At 32.7% G+C, this 19,076-nt stretch overlaps 1 protein-coding gene across 1 annotated transcript in view; it reads left to right on the top strand.

Moving 5' to 3' along the window:
• The window catches only part of LOC117180626 (potassium voltage-gated channel subfamily KQT member 1-like), a 245,022-nt gene that overhangs the window by 190,892 nt on the left and 35,054 nt on the right, over window positions 1-19,076 (top strand). Inside the window, exons 15-16 of the mRNA XM_033373115.1 lie at window positions 5,457-5,553; window positions 14,525-14,841. Coding sequence (XP_033229006.1) covers window positions 5,457-5,553; window positions 14,525-14,841 — 414 coding nt within the window. The remainder of the gene's footprint in view (window positions 1-5,456; window positions 5,554-14,524; window positions 14,842-19,076) is intronic.

Raw genomic sequence — 19,076 nt, 5'->3', positions numbered from 1 at the left:
TTCTAAATAAAATTGCTAGTTTTCTGACCTCGTATTTAAAAAACATAAAAAATAAACTTCAATGATTATTTCAAGTATTATTAATATGTCTACACCTTATACAAATACCGTTTTATCCTATTTAATGCTCTAAAAAAATGATCAAATGTCATTTTAAAAACCTAAAAATTTGATTGGAAGATATGTCGAAAACAGAATCAGCTGTGATTTTCGCGTTTCCGTGTCTTAAAGCCTAAAATACATACAAGTAAAGTACCGTAGCCAGATTTCTTTGAAATATTCATCATACCTATGATTGAGTGAAGGGCACTATTATTTCTGGAATTAGAGCATTTTTTCTACAAAATGTTCCTAACTCATTAAATTGCCTGAATTCTTTCAATTCCTGAATTCCTTGAACTCCTTAGAACCTCTGGTTACATGAAGTCCATAAATTCCTTAATGATCTGCATTCCTTCAAAATAATGCAAAGAATTTCGGTAATTTAGACAAATTCAGAAAACTTTGCGGAATTCAAAATATTTTAATTAAATGAAAAGTGTGCAAAAGAATTTGAAATGTCGAGTTGTGCCTTAGAGTGTAACAGAAGTAATGAAATAGTCCAAATTAACACCGCATGGTGCCGCAGTAACAAAAAAAATTACTCAAGCACTTTCTTAACGATATAAACTCTAGACTGACCTAAATGTCACAAAACAGCTATATTCTCGAATTCCTGAGAGAAGAGAGTACTAGAAATTTGAAGTTTCTAAGAAAACTCATTTCGTCGCAGCTTTACAAACTCTATTTACACCTTTTCGATTAAGAGATCTGCTTTTCTGGAGAGCTGTGAAGACTAGAGTTTAACTTGATGTTCGAAAGTTAATAAAACTTCAGCACATTGATCGCACAGTGTCTGTCCTTATAATACTTTTGTCACTTTTCAACATTGAAACTGCATACATTTACAAACCGATAAACCAGTATCTTCATATAACATTCACTCCACGTGGGTTTTTATAACGGTGCCTCTTTTACAACCTCATATAATATTTAGTATCTGATAAAGTCATTATTGTTCTTTTTATAGCAGTATACTCAAGGTTGAATTTTTTCATTTTATCTTCCCTACATACGAAAAAGAAAAACATTAAGAAATTATATTCCTCTGTATGGTTGCAGAGGAATTCAAGTAATTAAAGAGAAGTGACTTAAATTCTTTATTGACAATTATTGCCAGGGGTCCATAATTACACAGTTTAAATATTATTTCTTGGTTCTTAATAATAATAATAAAAGTTGCCTTAGAAAGGCCCTCGTGGAGTAAATATAAACGTAAATGTGTGCGTATGGCACGTGTCGCGATGTCAGCTGAGATACTTCGTGGCTCGGAAGAAGTTCAGGGAAGCCCTGAAACCCTACGATGTCAAGGATGTGATAGAACAGTACAGCTCGGGACACGCGGACCTCCTCAATCGCGTACGAAACCTTCAGTTCAGGTATACCCTTCGCCTTCGCCGTGTCCCCATGCCGAATCTCAAAAATAAGCTTTTTATTCGACCCCAATCGCTTTTTTCAACGTCCAATGTCATTATATGGTTACCCTGTAGTAGGCACTTGCTGAGCTTCTTTGTATTATAATTTTTCTCCCACCTGATATTATAAATTACTGACCAAATATCTCAAATTTACAATAGAACGATTGAATATCAACATAAAAGCTCTTTTGATTAACCATATTTAATGTGTGTCGCGGTAGAAACATGCAAGTCCCAAGAAAAAAAATATTCAGGAGATAAAAAGAAGATTCTCAAAATTTGGATTACTTTTTTTTTAATTAGTCAAAGTAAGCGTCGCACGCCAAACAGAAAATAATTTTGTACCCTATTAAAATGTTAATTTAATTTTTCTAATCCCACCCGTTCTCATAACACTCCCTCTCACTTACTTCCCTCCTCTTCTTTACTACTATGTCATCCGCTTCCCTCCCATAGCACCGCCTCACTCATACTTTCCATCTCACTACCCCGTCTTTATACCCCCTAATACTTCCCCCGTCACTTTATTACTCTTGAATCCACTCATATCCCTTCCCTTCCTCTCTCATCTTCTCCTTAACTACCATCCCTCCATAACTTCCCTACTTATTATCCTTCACTTTCCCTACATCCTCTCTCCCTAATCCCCACCCAGGCAAATAGTATAAGGAACCTCTCATCACCCTTACATTACCTTCCCTGCCCTCCTGTCCTTCTCATGCTCCATGCTCTCCCACTCATACATAATTTCCCCTCGACCTCCCTCCTTTTCTATCCAACCTCTTTCTTACTTCTCTCAACATTCGTCTCCTATTTTCCCTTACTTACCCACTGGGTTTTCCTTCTTTCACTTCCATAATTTTTCGTTTTTCCTCTGCCATCGCTTCTACTATTTCACCTTCCCTATTTCCGCTGCCCCACTTACCCTTCCGACAAAAAAGTAAGCATGCAAATTTTGTTTTTAGGGTTTCGTAGCCACGAGCAGCAACCCTTATAGTTTCAGTCGGGCGTGTGCCTGTCCACTCCTCTTTCGTGTTTTCTCTTGGGATAGAATGTGAGAGTATAATAAGCAGGAAAAGAAAGAAGTGAGAGATGTGATAGAAAAGGGAGTAGTGAGAGAGGGGTGGGAAGTAGGCATAGGGGAAGTTGACGAAGAAAGGAGATGAAAGTATGGGCGGATAAGATAGGTGAGAGGAAGGAAGATAAAGATCGAGGTAAATGAAGATAAATTGGGAGAAGTGAGGATAAGAGAAGAGAGGGCTAGGGATTCAAGTTGCAGGAGGGCGGGAAGTAGGGTAAGTAGGGCAAGGAAGGAGAAGTGAGTCGAAGTAGAGGAGGTGAAATTAGAAGTAGGGGGTATTTATGAGTAAGTAAGAAGAGCAGAAGAAAGGGAAAGTAAGCAGAGGGGAAGGGAGAATAAGTAAGAAAAGAGGTAAGTACGAAAAGCAGGGACAGGGCGGAGAATTGGGTCAAGAGAGCGTAAGTGAGCGGACGTATAGTAGGTGCAGGAGAAGTAGGGGATTGGGGAATAGTAGTTAAAGATGAAGTGAGGGACGTAGAGGAACGGGATTAGGAGAGAGAACGTATGCGAGGAAAAGGAAGAAGGACATTAGGAGTATGGCGAATTAAAGGGGACATTTAAAATACTTAAATATCGCCCTAATACCAGAAAAATATAAAAAGAAAATTGGAAAGCTCAAAAGCGAAAAATTAACATTTGATTCTTTATTACTTTCAAACAAATTATTGTGTCATAAAATTAAAAACTAATCGATGATTTATCAAGAAAAAAATTATTATTTTTATATTGTTAATACAATTACATAAAGTCTTTGTGTTCATTATTTTCTTATGGACATAATTAGTGGCGCTACAATTGCATGGTATGGAATTTATATTCATACCATATATAACAAACTGAATAGACCAAAACTTTCTCTAATACATGAATTTTATGTTTTTTTTCTGCAGAACCGCATGGCGCTATTAGTTTCTCCATAGCTCGCATACTTAAACAAATTCGTCCAATAACATCGTCTAAACAATTTAGCAATCAAACTTTTTCATACGATCAAGTGAGGTGGATGTTTAGAGTATTTTTAAACCAATAAAACGTGTTTAAAAAAAGTGGAATTTACAGGATTATGCCATGACACCCTTTATTTGATCAATAGTAATTAAATAATAATTTCAAACGTCACCATCATTTTCCGTATTCTTCTTCAATCTAAGATAAAAAAAATTTAAGTTGTAAAGTATTTGTACAAGAAAATTAAATTTCAATATATAGCTTCGGGCGAAGCGCAAAATACAAATTTCAGAAAATGCAAGACCGTGGGGAATTTGAAAACTTGGAAATTTACTATATTTGATCATTCAAAAATTAAAATTAAATTTCGGTAATTTACCATTTTTGGAAATTCAATAATTCGAGTTTTGAATTGTTTGTAGTTTTATTTTCTTTCAGGAAATTTCTATTTCGGTGGTTATTTTTCCAGTGATTTTTTCACATTCGGAACTCTGGAAATGCTTAAAACTTACATCGCATTTCATTTTATAGTCATCTTATTGATCGAAAATGAAAACCTGTAATAAAATACAACAATAGACACACAAAATGTGAAAAGATACACAATTATTTTGAATAATATACTATGGTTTTTATTTCCAATAGTTTTTTCGCCTCTCATAATATAATAAAAGCAAAATGTAATCTTTGCAGCGATTTCAGAGTAATCTTTACCTGCAACCAAAATTGCCTTCACGTGTTCAAATTTACCCACTACCTTGGAAATGGTTACCATATCAACTCTATTGAATCTTGCTTTGTTTCTATGCAAAAAAATCAACTTTTTCTACTTAAAAATTACCCGCAACAAAAATCCACTTCTTTTTTGGTCTGTAAAGTCTACCTTCAAGAAAATAAACTTAAATATAGTCAGATTACGATAAAAAATTAAAAGGATCATGACCATCGTACAGGTAAATATTGTGGATCAGCCTACGCAACTTGTAATCCACAACATTATTTTTATTTTTTATTTTATAACAAGTTCTCTCCCATTTTCTCAAATCTTCCTTTAACTTATCACTTATATGTTTTGGAATCTTTCATCATTAATTTCCTATAAATTTTCCATACAATTTAAGTAAGTTGATTTTTACGTAAAAAGAGAAAGATTAGGACCCCAGAGTCTTTAATTTTCTGCAAATATTCTACGCTACGTTCTGACATCTTAAGCAAAATCTTGTTTACAACAAACAAAAAAATTATTCTGCTAAATATTTTTCTTCTGGGACAGTAAACGAATGTCGATACTGCGTTTGCTGGAATTTCCTCTGGTGTTATCTTCTAATGAGATGCCTAACCCAATCTTTTTCTTTTGAAGAAAACGCGTCTTTTGACATAAAATCCTACTGCAGTGTTTGTCAGTTCGCGTTATCCTTTTCTATCGCCACCGTCGATGTTCCCATTCTACATCTTCTTTTTTAGAAGAAAGGATTCGAGAGCTTCAGCTTTCCGCATCGATCTCCCGCAGAACAATACTTTTTTTTTATTTCAGTCTAAAGGAGTTTCATGTTTCACATTTGGCAAGCAAGATCCATTTTCATAGAAAAAAATACATAATTAGCATGTCAATACCAAAATCAAAAAACGATTAAAAGTAAATTTAATTTGCAATAAACCCTTTCGTTTCTAATTTAATGAATAAAAAAAGTTGTTGGAAATTTGAATGTTCATGCCTTGACCAAAACTTTTCGTTGAAATATCAGCACTTTTTTTTAGCCATGCCGCACTTTATTTTTTCTTGCATGTTAATCTCGTACGCGTTGTGTAAGCTTAGAAATTAGTGTTTTGTATATGTATAATGAATCTTGTTAACATTGATTTATTGAAGGAATTTTTTATCTTAATATTTCTATCTTTTTATTATCTAGGTTAGATCAAATTTTGGGAAAGCAAGGGTCTAAGGCGAAAGATGTCTATGCTTCAAAAACTAGCTTAGCTTCTAGGGTTGTCAATATAGAAAGGCAGGTAAGTCAAACAAATATTTATAAAAATTTATTTATCTTGAGATTCTCTAGCCTGGAATTATATAATCAAGTATAAAGAATACATCATTTGATCAAAAATATTAATTTTTATCCAAAGTGTTCTTGTTTAACCAAAAAACATAAATTTTTGTACAAAAAACATTCAATTTAAACGAAATTTTTTGCATTCTAAATGAAGTAGTTAAATATGTATACAAAAGAGAACAACTTATTAGAATAAATATGAATTTTCAAAAAAAATTTCTCTTTCAACTATGAAAGACGACTTTTCTACCACAATAGATCAACTGACAATCCATCAATATAAATTCTAAAGGAAAAATATAATAGTTGATATCTTAAGTAAAAAAGTTTTTGATGTAAATAAAATATAGTCAAATTTAACCAAAGACGATCGTTTAAGAAAATACATGAATTTTTAACCAAATAGTTAAATATCTAATCAATAAAATTAATTTTCTACAAAAAAAAGTATTTTCAAGATAATAGTTGAAATTTAAGGCAAAGAGATAAATCGTTAATCAAAAACATGAGTTTGTAATAAAGTTGTTCAACGTTCAATCAAGTAGTTAAAGAATGTAATAAATAAAGTTTCGATAAGCAAAATTTTTATTTTAAATAAAATACGGTTGAATTCAACCAAAAAGATGAATTTGTAACAAAACAGTTGGATTTTCAATCTGAAAATATAATATTCTAACAAATCGTTTAATTTTTAATTCAGTTGTTGAATTTTTTTTAAAGGAGTTAAGTTTTTATTAAAATGTTGTTTTTTCAACCAAAAAAGAGAAAATTTCTCCGAAAAAAGACGAATTTTCAACCAAATAGTCGAATTTTCAAATACACTGTGAAATTTTTAATAGAAAAGGTGAATTCTTGAACAAATATATAATACTAGACTTTTAATAAAAAAAGTATAATAAGAATATATGAAGCCCGTTAAAGCCAAAAGATGAATTGCTCAGAAGAAAGTTGAATTTTACACTCGAAAAGTTTTATTTTTTACAAAAAAAGTTCTTTTTTAACCAAGAAAGATTAATTTTCTACCAAAAAAGATTATTTTTCAATAAAAAAAAAACGAATTTTTTATTGAAAAAGTCGAATGTTATAAAAAAAAAATAATTTTTCACTAGAAATATGATTTTCATGAAACAATTAATTTTTCAATAAGAAAAATTTATTCTTTACCAAAAAGACGAATTTTCAACAGAACAGTTGAATTTTCTACCGCAAAAATAATTTTTCAAACAATTATTTAAACTTTCAAGTCAAAAAGTTTAAGGTTTTATGCAAAAGTTAAACCCTTAACCAAAATAGACTATTTTTAGTGTAATTGCTGCAGTTATAACCAAAAAAGATAAAATTTCTAACAGAGGAAATAAATGTTGAGTAAAAAAATGAATTTTCAAACAAATTATTAAAATTTAAACCCAGCAAAGATGCATTTTCTACCAGAAAGACGAATGTTCAACCGAATAGAATTTTTTATTCAAAAATACCAAAACATTGAAATTTATAATATAAAAGATGTTTTTTAACAAAATAATTAAACTTTTAATAAAATAGTTGAATTTTAAACGTACAAAGATGAATTTTTAACCAAATATTCGAATTTTCGAACAAAAAGGGTTAAACCAACCAAAAATAAAAAGAATCAATTTTCAAGCAGCGAAAAAGTCAAAATTTTTAGAAGACAGTTAAATTTTCAACCAGAAAAGTTGAACTGTCAACCTAAAAAATTTTATTTTAATCTAAAAAAAGAGAACTTTTCAACCAAAAATAATGAAGCTTCGAATAAAAGAGATTAATTATGAATCAAAATATAATAGTCGACTTTTCAACCAAAAAGAATTTATTTTTGAAAAAAATAGGTTGATTTTCTTACTGTGTAATTAAGTAATTCAGTTCGCACTTGGCCACTAAAAAACAAGAAAAAGGGGAAGTTTCTTGAAAACAGGAAAAAGGAGGAATTCCATAAAAAGGGGGGAAGGGGGGAATACAAAAACGATTGTGGATTCTGAAAATCACAATTATGTATAAATATAAATCATTTAAATTTTTTCGCAGAATCTATACAATAAACTTGTATGTTGGCTTGATTTGCGCGTGATAGGATGGAAATTGTTGCTCATACCTGAGTGCTTTAGAAAGTGCACTTTACGTTCAATAAATGCCATTCACTCTAAATCAGATTCAATTCGATTGATTTTCTATTTCACCTACTGTCGGTGAAATAAATTCTAAATTGCTTGAAGTAAAGGACTCCGCACTAAATGTATGGGAAAATGGCTTTCGGTGGATTTAGCTGAAACTTTGTCATTTTTAAGGTTATAAGTGCCAGATGAAATATCCGTAAAAAATACAAAAAAATGGACAGTTTCAGCGCTATGCGGCGCTAAGCGCTGAAGATCAGTGAATAAAACGAATTACAACAGATTTTGTTACAAAAGCGATGTCATCATAGAAATCACGGTTCAGATTGTGGTCTGTCATATTTTCGCCTACACCGTTGACTCATATAGTGCGTGTCTCAAAACGATCAAATGCTAAGCGCCCAAGATTTTAACTTGACTAATTAATCACTTCTTTCAAGGCAAAAATGGTACCCAAAGTAACATTAGTAACTAATGCGCACATTCCGATAATAACAGTGTACCGTTCGCAAGAGGGCCGAACGCTAAGCACCCATGATCAGCGAATAGAACCAATCCCAGTAGCTTTTGCGAAATATTAAACTATTTCTGGCTCTTGATTCGAGTGCTTCTTGCTTCTTCACCTTTATTATCAGCGTCTAGAATCCTTTGTAGAAAGGAAATTTGAGGATACTTTACGTGTTGCTGGTGACGTGCATAACCCAGGAAACATAAAACGCCTGCAATATGTGTGCAAGTGCCAAGAGTTCTGGCTCCTGACTTACATGTGCAGTAATAACCGAGAAGCGTTTCGTTATTGTCTGATCCTATGTCATCCACCTTATTGAACGCTATCCACAGCTGGTACCTTGTCGCATTTCGGAAACTAGAAAATACTCGTACTCTGATCAAACCAGGTTCATTAAGTCGCGTATCTAGTTGAAACTCCTCATCTTCTTCTCGTTGCAGCTTGTCTTGAACGTAAGTTAGGGCAAGTTCTACTTGATACACGCCAATTGTTATGTCGCGTATTTCTTCCAATGTAAGGGGAGGAAATTGTGGTACTTGAAGTTTATGCAGGCAATTTCAATTTGCATTTCCGTAGCGCATATTGTCCACTTCTACGCGCGCTTGCACAATATTCGGCTCACGAGCTCTCGCTATATATTCTCTTGCAAGCTCTGCTGTAGCGCCTTGCATCTCGATAACAGGATGGTATCGATTAATTATGGCACCAGCAATACAAAAGAAGTCCCTTAGATTGTGTACATGAGCCATCGGAATGGTTTTCTCGAAGAACTTGAAAATGGCCTTTATGTGGCCATTTCTGGATTCCACTATCCGTCTAGATTTCGTTATTAGCCGAGCTTCGTTCGCTTCTTCCGTTACCAATTGACTCTGTCCTTGTTGGAGAAATGGTGGTATCTTGGACACAATTCCTAAGCGTTCTAAAAGTGGTTGGGCATCTCTATATACACGGTCCTCTATAAAAATATGACCAATGTCGAATAATTCTCTCATACCTTCCACATCTCTTTCAAATTCGTTAATGAGCATTTGTGCGTGGTTTTACCAAGTGACGTCCTTTATGTTTGCAGAATGACTGTCGAAGTACGCGAAAGTTACTGCTCTTCTGCATGTAAGCATAAGTTCCATCGATGATAGCAATAGCTCTGAGAATTTCTGGTTGTGGATTATAAAATTCATTAGCGAATGATGTCACGTGTCTTTCAATGAATTCCTCTCTGCTTATCGTATTAAATCCAATGTTACCAGGCACAACTCGCTGCATTAAAGACTCTCTTACAGTAGAAATGACCATGCTTGTAGCTTTTCGGCTCGAATAATGAAAAATCACTTTCAGAATTTCAGCAGAAAGACCTTGACGCATTTTGCAAAGGAAAGTCAGCAGATCTTTTTTCCTCGCGTTTCTGGCACCATGTCCATGTAACTGCGGAATAGGATCACAAAATGCATACAATTCTCTAAATTGTTCCTTTGTTACAGGAGCAATAACTTCAAACTCTTCATTAGTGAAACTATCCTCATTATTAAACGCCGCGGCCGCATGAACAATTGCTTCGTTACGAAGTTGCTGCAAAAACAGAAGTAACTGCTGTCCCGGAATCCTATAAGATCTATTAATCGCTTGTAGTCCAGGAAGCAAGAGGCCCAAGATGAAACCATGTTCATCTGAATGATTGAAGCATGCTCTTGTTTCTTCTGGAATGAAAATGTCCATGACAATAAAAGCGTTAACTCTACATTCAATTGAAAGCCTTGGAGTATTAACATCAGCATTAAAGAACATGCACGTTTGCCTGCCTGTTTGTGTAAGAACATTCAGTCTTAAACAGCCTGGATCACGTTGGAGCTCCTCTATCTCATTGTGAATCGATTGATTGTAATTGAGACATAACCTACTCTCATGGGCGACTTCAAGTGGCGGTCTTCGAAGTTGAAGGCGTCTAAAAATTGCAATGTTTTGCCTATCAGGATCATTATTTCCATCAATTCGAGCCATTTGTCCTGGTTGATAGACTCTATCGCACACATAGCAATTAACTCGAACTCTGAATGTCATTTTTTAAACCATAAGAGAAACAAGCTCTTATGGTCTTAAAAGGCAGAGAAATGTATTAATAAAACGAAAGAAAAATTCAGAAACAACAAAATAAACACAAGAAACTAAACACAAAAAGGGAGTAAGAAATACAACACAATTAATACAGAAGGGAACAGATAGGAATTTTTTCCTTAAGCTTACCAATAAAATTACTATCCGCTCTCGAGACCTTTCACAAAAGAAATGACAAGCATACCATCGTCAATGGAAATAATAAGTGAATGCTGTTTAATATATGAATGCCGAGGTTTCAACTTTTTTTAAGTCATTAGGCCTACTTTCAGTTCGTCGCTCATTTTAAAGTCGTTCGCTTTTTGCTTTAAAAAGTGACAGTCGTTTATCATGCAGCATTCACTCATTATTTCCATCGACGACGGTATGTTTGTCTGTCATTTCTTTTGTGAAAGGCCTTTGAAAAAGTGATTTCTTAGTCAAGTTCAAATCTTCTGCGCTTAGCGTTTGCCCGTTCTGAGAAGCGCGCTATATGAGTCAACGTTGTTGACTCATATTGTCATTGGTTTGGCTAAACATGTTACTGACCACTTCTTGATGCGTGTTTCGTTTACAAACATCGCTTGTGTCGCTGAAGCTACTAGGATTGGTTCTATTCGCTGATCATGGGCGCTTAGCGTTCGGCCCTCTGGCAAATGGTACACTGTTATTATCGATGTGCGCACTAGTTACTAATGTTACTTTGGATACCATTTCGGTCTTTAAAAAAGTAATTACTTAGTCAAGTTCAAATCTTGGGCGCTTAGCGTTTGATCGTTTGGAGAAGCGCGCAATATAACTCATTGGTTTGGCTAAACATATTACTGACTACTTTCTGATCCGTGATTCTTATAGTGACATCGCTTTTGTCGCTAAAGTTACCAGGATTGGTTTTATTCGGTTATCTTGAGCGCTTAGCGTTCAACCCTCTTGCGAAGAGGAGAATGTTATTATCGGTATGCGTGCACTAGTTACTAATGTTACTTTGGGTACCATTTCTGCCTTTAAAGAACTGATTAATTATTCAAGTTAAAATCTTGGGCGCTTAGCGTTTGATCGTTTTGAGACACGCGCTATATGAGTCAACGGTGTAGGCGAAAATATGACAGACCACGATCTGAACCGTGATTGCTATGTTGACATCGCTTTTGTAACAAAATCTGTTGTAATTCGTTTTGTTCACTGATCTTGAGCGTTTAGCGCCGCATAGCGCTAAAACTGTCCATTTTTTTGGATTTTTTTACGGATATTTCATCCGGCACTTATAACCTTAAAAATTACAAAGTTTCCGCTAAATCCACCGAAAGCCATTTTCCCATACATTTAGTGCGGGGTCCTTTGAAGCATAGGTTTGGTTATTTATAGAATTGCAGCTTGCAATTCCTAATTAATAAACAGTTGTTGTTAAAAATTATCCAATAAATTGTTGAAAATAATATGCATGTTTTATGTTAGTGCTTTTTTATGAAAATTTGTATTTTTTTAAATGATTATAATATAAAACTATAAGGTTTGGAAAAAGAATGAAAATTTACACAAATTTTAGATTGTGTTAGTTTTTTTCGCCAGAAATTGTAATGTTCGAACAAAAATTATTAGATATTAAGGGTTCTTTATTGCTAAATCATTTCAAAGCACGTTAGCGTTTTACACCAAAAGAGTTTTTATTGCAAAATTATTATATTTAAAAGAATATTTACGATTTTTCAAGAACAATAGGTTTTGTTTGCGTTTATCAATTGAAATTGGTGCTTTAATTCAAACAAGAATCATTAGATTTAACTACAATGTTTTTTGTTTAAAATAATCAAATTTACAAGCTTGAAAATTTTCAGATTTCGCTAGTGTTTTCTGTAAAAAATTGAAATTTTGTTTCAATAAACAAATTTCAAAAAATTTCGTAACTTTTTCACAGTTGTAGGTTACGTTGGTGTTTTACATTGACAATTGGTATTTTTACTCAAAAATCATTACAATTTGCACGAAATTAAGAATCTTTCAGCAATTTTGGATGGTATTAGTATTTTTCGTGGAAAATTTAAATTGTTTGTTTAAAAAAACTTTATTTCAAAAAAGATTTACAACTATTTCACTATTTTAGGTTATGTTATCGTGTTATAAGGGAAATCTGTATTTTTAGTAAAAAAAAATAATAAGTTTTTCAAGAAGATTACAATTGCATGCACAATTTAACATTTCAGATAGCGGTTTTCACCAAGGTCATTTCAAATTTGATGATAGTGCAGATTTCAAATCAGATTTTGAATTTTTAAACAATCTTAGGTTATATTAATCTTTTTCACTAATAATCGGTTATATTGAACAAAAAATATCAGGCTTAAGGCGGTATTTACAATCGTAATCAATTTTTGTTATACTATATTAGTGTTTTTTCTTAAATTGCTATTGCAATACAAATTATTTGACTTCATAAATCAATCTTAACATTTTGGAGAGCTTTAGATTTTTTTAGTGTTTTCTGTCGGGAATTGATATTTTTAATTTTAAAAAATTATATATTTTAAACATTTCAAATAAGATTCACAATTTTTTGACAATTATTATGTTCTGTTTGTATTTTAAACCGAAAATTTGAATAAAAAATCATTAGTTTTCGAAGATGAAAAATAATTTGTAAAATTTTAGGTTTAAGTTAGCGGTTGATTGAGGTTATTTTAACACGTCTCACCGGAAATCGATTATTTTAAACAAAAATGATTAAATTTCCAAAATATTTACAGTTTGGAACAATTTCTTGTTATGTTTGTTTTTTCTGTTTAAAATTTTTATTTTTTTAACAATTTTAGGTTATGGTAACATTTTTAACACAAATATGTTATTTAAAACAAAAGAAGTTATTGAAGAGGATTTACAATCTAGAAAGATTTTTGTTAGAAATTCAACTGTTTGGTTAAAAATTAATCTCTTTTGGTTCAAATATTCTGCTAAAAATTCGCCTTTTTTGGCCGAATTCCACTTTTTTTGTTGTTTTTAATTTAAACTCAAAGTATTTTTTGCTGAAATATCAACTTTGACCATTTCCGTTAGAAAATGATATTTTTTGGTTGACAATTCAACTTGGGCTGAAAGATGAACTACTTTGTTAATAATTCACTTTTATTAAGATTCATCATTTCACATGACAGTTTAAATATTTTTTTAAAAATTCTTTTTCTTGTGGGGGGAGGATCGAAACTTAATTTTTTAACTAAAAAGTCAACTATTCCAATTCTGGTTAAACTTTTTTTTAACTTGAAAATTCAACTATCTGGTTGAAAATTAATGTAAAAAAATTAACTTCTTTCGTAGAAAATTAATTCACGTGTTTGAAAATTCAAATATTTGATTATATTTTTTTGGTTAAGTTTAACTGCTTATGATTGAAAGTTGCAATACTTTCTTCAGTTGTTTGGTTGAAAATTTAACTTTTTAGATAGAAATGAAAGTGTTTTGTAAAAAACTCGTCTTTTGGCTTAAAAACTCAAAAGTTTTATAGAATGTTTCAACTCTTTTGTAGAAATTCGTTTTTTTTATTCAGCATTTATGTTTTCAATAATAATTTAATTATTTGGTAAAAAATCCTGAATTTGATTGACGGTTCGACTATTTATTTAAAAATTGTGTAAAAGAAAAAATATTTGTTCGTTTGGTTCTCTAAATCAGTTAAATTTGAACAATATTTATATTGATAATCTGTGCATTGCACGAATACTGTCGATTTCTGGTCTATTATTTTCGTACAAACGAGAAAAATCTACCTTAGTCCGGATTTGAACCGGGAACGCCATTATACATCAGTCAAGCGTTAACCAATTACGTCCCAGAGGCTGTGGCATCTCTTCACCTTGTGAAACTGAGGCAGGTTATTTTTCGTTTCTCCAAAAATAATAGACAAGTAATCGTCTCTATTTATTATTTACCTTAAAAAACTCATTAATATCCTGGTCAACAAAATAAAATCATTGTAAAAATTTATATTCTGTTTAACAAGCTAAAGATATGAAAAACCCGCGTTACCATGCGATATAGGACGATAACCGTTTAACGCCGCACTCATGTATAGTGGCGTTGCCGGTTCAAATCCCCGCGGAGGCAGATTTTTTGTACTTTATCCATAAAGAATAAACCATTAATCGACACCATTTATCATTTTAAAAAATTAACCATGTTTATTAATAATTTTTGTCGGTTGCTCTCTTCAGGTTGATGACATCGAGGTAAAACTCGATCAGCTAATAGAGCTCTATATGGAGGATCGAAAACGACTTTTGGCCCTACCAATACCTGAACCTGACCCACAACAAATGAGCCCAACCATCAATGTGCAGGGCAAACCACCCATGTCGGCTACTGCTCCTAACCAAGCAGTTCTTAAGCCGATTTTGGTAGATAAACAATTATCCGAGCCCAGTTCACCGACCAACGGAATTTTTAGAGAAGGCGGCATTCGAAAACCAAGACAAATTTATCGAGGTCACTCAGATCTTGGAATTCGAGTAAAAAAAAGAGTAACTTTAAGGTTCGTATATTTTTTTAGACTGATAAAAATTCCAGAAATTTGGAAAAGTTACAAAATTGTGTACACTCTCTATGCAATCTTAGGCAATCTCATCCAATCTTTACAATCAAATGCAATCATTTACAATCCCTTGTAATCCATCCTTACGAACAAAAATTATAGTTAAATTAATTATTAAAAATTATTAAAATTATTTTGTATTAAAATGCTTAAAAATTATTAAACAAAAACAATAAACTCCTATTGTAATAAAAAAATAATAATAATTTTCGGACAAAAATAAAAAATAAAAATGAAAAGGCAGCCAACCATATTCTCTTCCTTCTTTTTTCCTTTCTTTCGACCAAATAAGCTACCGTTATCCTTGGATAAGGGTTCTGTACCAGTACCGAAACGTTGGTAATGCAATTTTATTCATTTAAAAAATTTTTTTTTAATGTTATTCTATTGTAATTTGATGATAATAAAAATAAATAAGACGAAAGAAAGAAAAAAAGAAGAAAGGGGATGTGGTTGGTTGACTTATCATTTTTCTTTCCTCTTTTTTATTTTTATCCGAAAATTATTATTTATTTATTTTTCAGATTACAATGGGAGTTTTTTTTTTTTTGTTGATTGTGATCAAAATTTGGTCGGTGGATTCTTGTTTTTTTTAAACAGGAGTTTCCATTAATGAGAATGTAACAATGTTCAAATATTCTAAGAGTTGCTGCCTAAAATAGAGAAAGCACATACGAATAATCTGTTTATTGAACGCAGGATTTTGACCAATTTTAAGAAACTTCAAGAAATTCCAGAGCTTTCCATGGATTTTTAGCGATTTCGTCAAATTTCATGAAAAGTGTTCGGAAATTTTGAAGATTTCTGAACATATCAGGAGGTTCTAAGGAATTTCAAATTATTTCAAAAACATTCGAAGGACTTCCACGGATTACAAGGCTTTAAAAAAATTTGTAGAGGTTTTTCAAATATTTCAATAAAACTTAAAAGATTTCACCGGTTTTCAAGAATTTTAACATTATTTCAAACATTTTCGGAAACGATTTAAAGCTATTTCTAGCCACTGTTGACAAATTGATTAATTTTAATTGAATTTAAAGGGATTCTAAACGATTAAAAAGACTTTAACGTATTTTCAGTTATTTGAAGAAATTTCACAAAATTAATGGATTTCAAACATTTATGGGAATATACACTGGTTTTTTTAAAGAACTCTAATGAATAATTTCAATTTCAATATACGAGAATTTCCATGGATTTTAATCAATTTCGTCAAACTTTATAAAAATTTCACCGTATTTTTAATATGTCAAAATATATCAGGAGATTTTAAGGGATTACAAAGGATTTAAACAAATTTCATGAGACTTTCAAAAGAGTTTTTTGGAATTTCTTAACATTTTAATTAGTTTTAAAATATTGCATTAGTTTTTAAGAGATGAAAAGTAATTCCACGGATTTCAAGGAATTTTGAAACTTTTCAAGTGACTCTGAAAGATTTCGACTTTTTTCAAAAACATATTAAGGAATTCGAAAGAATGCTATAGAATTTTAAACTACATCAAGAGATTTTGATTGAATTTTGGAAAATAAATTAGATTTTGAGGGATTTATAACGGTTCCAAAGAATTCTAGGATTTTTAGGTATTTCATGGAATTTAAGTCTTTGGTGTCATGGCCAGAGGATGGCCGAGTATTAACAGATGGGATCACATGAACTCCCATATAATGCAAAGCTGATGAAGGCTAATGATCTCAGCATATAAACAAAAACATAAACCCAAGATGACTCTCTCGGTTCCCGTTCTGCCCCTTCACCCTCCCAACACTCCCTTATTAACTGAAGTTTGGTGGGACGGACGTTATAACTACAATCTCCACCATATGACGAATAAGTACTTAACTTTGACATGATTTCGGCTCAGAAAATAAACTTATAGCATAAAGATGGTAGTTGGGCGTATAATCTAAACAATGAATAATACAAACTATGAAATAGCCTCGGAAAGGACTGAAACTTTATTTGACAAAAGGCATGCACACCGTAAATGTAAAGGTCAAATTTGAGGCGAGGAATGGAGACTGGGTGTTTGGAATGCTAGGGGGGTAAATTATCTCGAGATAAAAGATTTGCGAGAAACTATGGACGTGAGGAAACTAGCTATTTTATGTTGCATGAAACAAAGAAAAAGAAAAGTGAAAGTAGAGACATAGACAACGGGGTGTCAAAAGGCGGATTTCAAATATGGTCAGAAGTAGATAGTGAATCACATGGTAGACAAGAAGTAGAACTGATTTTGAATGAAAGGGCGAAGCAGCATCTCAGAGATCATGATTTTGTATTTCTCAGACTGCTGCGGGCTATGAAAGTAGAAATGAGAAGATTATTTATCATAGCCTGCTACGCGCCAGTTGATAGTGATCCCAGGTAAGTAAAAGACGCCTTCTGGAACACTTTAAATGACACAATAAATATTTTCGAACATGGGGAAAGAATAATTCTGCTAGGAGATATGAACGGATGGGTGGGCATCCAAAATCAGGATACAGAAAGAGTACTAGGTAATTTAAGTGATCAAAGAACAAACTATAACGGACATAAATTAGTTAGCCTATGCTTAGAAAAGGAGATGTGTATTACAAATACTCGGTTTAGGCATGAAATGATCCACATGTACACCTGGTCCAAAGGAAATAGCCACAGTATAATTGACTTTGTTGTTGCGGATGAAAGACTAAGAGAGTTAGTAAAAGATACAAGGGTCATGAGAAGTTCTGACTGCAACAATGATCATTATCTTCTGATGTCCAAAATTAACTTAGGTCGGGTATGGAGAAAAAAGAGAGCAAATAAAACAAACGCGAATCAAAATTGAGAACCTACAGAAACCGAATGTGCGAATAGATTTCCAAAATAAGATAATCGAAAGCATATATCGGGCAACATGGAAGGCGCTTAAAAAAACAAAGATATAGAGGGCGCATGTACAAAGTTCCGGGATATTATTGTAAGGTGTGCGATCGAAGTGTGTGGTACCGCGGATACTCAAACGATTAATTAAAGAAAGTAAAGATACAATTAGATCAGAAGAAGAGAAGAAAATACAAAATAACTTTGAAGGAAGCAAGAAACTACTTTTTAAAAAAAGTTAAAGGAAATAAAAGTACAGAATTTGTCAACATGAGAAATAGTAATGGGGAAATGCTATATGATGCAGACGTGATACTAGACGCTTTCAGAGACTTTTTCACGGGAAAATTCGTAGATGAAGCTATGGGACACCATAACTGCAATGTAGAACACGATGCATAAAAAAACTCAATTGAGAAAGTGTGCATCACTGAGGTTAGGTATATAATAAGAAGCTTAAAAAGCGGTAAGGCTGTCGGGGTAGACTGTATTAACGCTGAAATTCTGAAACACGGTGGCAAGTACATACCACATAGACCAATATACAAATGAAAGAGAGATAAAAGCGACTGCAATAATCACAGAGGGATAAACTTATTACGTACCGTGAGTAAAATATACTCAAAAATACTTATTCGTAGGGTAATAAAAATAACAGAAGAAAAGATTTGGGAAGTCCAAAGTGGGTTTATATCAGGGAGGTCATGTACGGATCAGTATTTAGCTTAAGGTTAATCACAGAAAAAAGTTTAAGAGTAGGAAAAAAAGTTTTCTGTGCATTTGTTGACCTAGAAAAAGCTTTTGACAAAGTAGATAGAAGTAAACTTTGGGAAATCCTGAAAGAGTACGTAGTCAATGGATGGCTCCTACAAGTTATAAAAACAATATATACGGGTATCTAAGCGAGTGTAAGGGTAAATAGGAAATTGAGTGCCTGTTTCGTTATTATTCAAGGAGTTAGACAAGGATGCGTTATGTCTTCATGGTCATTTATATTATTCATGGACAAGTTTTCAAGAATGGCTCTTTTCGACGAAGAAAGTGTGGATCTCGAAATAATAAGGGTACGTGGGTTAGTGTTAGCAGATCATAAGGTTGTTATGGCAAAGTTAATCGAAGACTGGCAAAGAATGTGGAATAAACTGAATGCAAGCATGAAGAGAATGGGTCTCAAAATTAACGCAAATAAAACGAAAACTATTGGGTTCAAAGGAAAGAGTGAGAAAATACCAGGTGTATACATATGAAACCGGTATTGCCATCTAGCGGCCAGCAGGCACACTTGTAGGCACTGTCGGAACTTACCATTTGTGCTAATTGGCGT

Source organism: Belonocnema kinseyi, chromosome 9 (genome assembly GCF_010883055.1).
Source record: "Belonocnema kinseyi isolate 2016_QV_RU_SX_M_011 chromosome 9, B_treatae_v1, whole genome shotgun sequence".
Taxonomy (NCBI): domain Eukaryota; kingdom Metazoa; phylum Arthropoda; class Insecta; order Hymenoptera; family Cynipidae; genus Belonocnema; species Belonocnema kinseyi.
The sequence above is the reverse complement of the archived record's forward strand: the minus strand, read 5'-3'. Positions and strand labels throughout refer to the sequence as shown.